The 1,796-nt window shown below is 32.0% G+C and overlaps 1 protein-coding gene across 1 annotated transcript; it reads left to right on the top strand.

Annotated features, from left to right (window-relative positions):
* The first annotated feature begins 555 nt into the window (after window positions 1–555).
* On the top strand, window positions 556–1,101 carry LOC145162287 (methionyl-tRNA synthetase). Its single transcript, XM_079081472.1, has one exon. The coding sequence runs from the start codon at window positions 734–736 to the stop codon at window positions 935–937; it is 204 nt and encodes a 67-aa protein (XP_078937598.1). The 5' UTR covers window positions 556–733; the 3' UTR covers window positions 938–1,101.
* The last annotated feature ends 695 nt before the right edge of the window (window positions 1,102–1,796 follow it).

Genomic DNA, 1,796 nt, shown 5'->3' with positions numbered 1-1,796 from the left:
ATAAAACTTTCAAAATCATATGTGCTACACTTTATTTTGTTCTGTATCCGCTGTGCTACACTGTATCCGCTAGTGTTTAATCTTTATACAATAATCATCAAGATATATCTTTTTACCGAGATGTTTTAATAAACTATTTTTGACAAATTTTTTTCTAAATTAAATTCCAAGCTTTAATAAATATTGTTAACTTTTGATTTTCTTCGTATTAATCGGTTCTTAACAATATAAAGAAAACCTTTCAATACAAAATGTGCCAAATCGTTAGTAACCGAAATCTGGGTAATCAAGTATGTTTTTGGATAAAAAAATCAACTCCCTAACCATATACTATTACAATTTACACGTGTAGGTTTTCTTTTTCAAAGAAATACAAAATAAAAACTACACCACGTTACATCTGAGATTTTTGACACGTACCCGCCACCTCATAACCAACGTACAACCTTACTTGCCTAGTATACAATACTTTCTTTTCTTTCATATGAACATGAACTTTCTAGATTCTTTAATACAAAAATCCCCCAGCATTTGTCACCTTACGAGAACATTCTCGCCTCTTCGTCTCACTCTCTCCATCAAATATCTTCTTCACATATAAGTAGTATTTTCACAACAATCTTCGATGGTTTTTGCCAAATTCATCACTTTCTAGGCAGGTTTTCGTCGTTGACATTCTCAAACAGCCGAAATCGATCATCTGAAACGAAGTCAAAGAATATCAAAAGAGACCATGTGTTTGGTGTTTGTATGCGATGAAGACGAAAGGATCGTCGGACAAAAACAGGCGCCGGGATCATGCCCCTACTGCGGTGGGTTGATACAAGCGATGGACATAGAAAGTCAGTGGAGGCTGTGTTTCCTTCCTTTCTACTATAAGACCAAACGCAAGTACTACTGTACTCTCTGTTCTCGACGCCTTATTCTTCAGTACTAGGGTTTTCATTTCGTTGTTTTAAATCATGATTGTTTGATCTTCCAAGTTCTATTTCGTTTTGTGTATATTGTTTAAATTTGTATAAAATTACAGTCGATGATGTGAGTTATATGGACCCATGTATCTTCGAGTTCTGAAAATTTTCAAGTTATGCAGATATATATATATATATATATGAGTTATTAATGGAGCTTAATATCTTTTTCTATATGATCATCTGCTTGAGGAAAATTATTGGTTTTGACCAAATTTGTGTATAAAAATATTGAAATTTATGATACTCTTCTGAATGAATTAGTTAGGGGTGAGTTGCTTAATTGAAGTTTTAATCTTTTGTGATTTTCTTGTATATTGTTTTGATCTCTTTTTGAAATATTTATATGATTATGGTATGTTTCTTGGAGATTGTATGCATTAATTTTTTTTAAGTATATATGCAGTTTAAGAAAGTTTGATCGAATAAATCGGGAGGTTAGCTAGGGACAGAAAGTGAGTTGTGTCCTTGAATATTTCATTCAATAAGATGTGCGATGTATTCAATTTTAAAATCTTAACATGCTATTGATGTTATTTCTTAGTATCTTTTCCTTTTTGTCCTTTCTATAATAATCTAATAGTCTATACTCTTTATAATGTGATATCGTGTTAGTATTTCTTATATCTAGTCCCAACGTCGGAATAGCCCATTTGGTAGAGGTGGAAGCCTCTTAAAAGGGTAAAACGAATTAACTAATTTGATCGAATTAATTAATTTGGTGAATTTAACATTTAACGGGCGTTCATATTCATAACAAATACGCATGTGGTACAATTGATGTTAAAACCACCCATTTTATGTGTATGAATCGAGCGAGTCATT

Source organism: Lactuca virosa, chromosome 3 (assembly GCF_052849685.1).
Source record: "Lactuca virosa cultivar CGN04683 chromosome 3, Lactuca_virosa_CGN04683_v6, whole genome shotgun sequence".
Taxonomy (NCBI): Eukaryota; Viridiplantae; Streptophyta; class Magnoliopsida; order Asterales; family Asteraceae; genus Lactuca; species Lactuca virosa.
The sequence above is the reverse complement of the archived record's forward strand: the minus strand, read 5'-3'. Positions and strand labels throughout refer to the sequence as shown.

Bases quoted from the DNA above. Each gene is read 5' to 3' on its own strand.
- LOC145162287 (XM_079081472.1), top strand. From the start codon at position 734: ATGTGTTTGGTGTTTGTATGCGATGAAGACGAAAGGATCGTCGGACAA.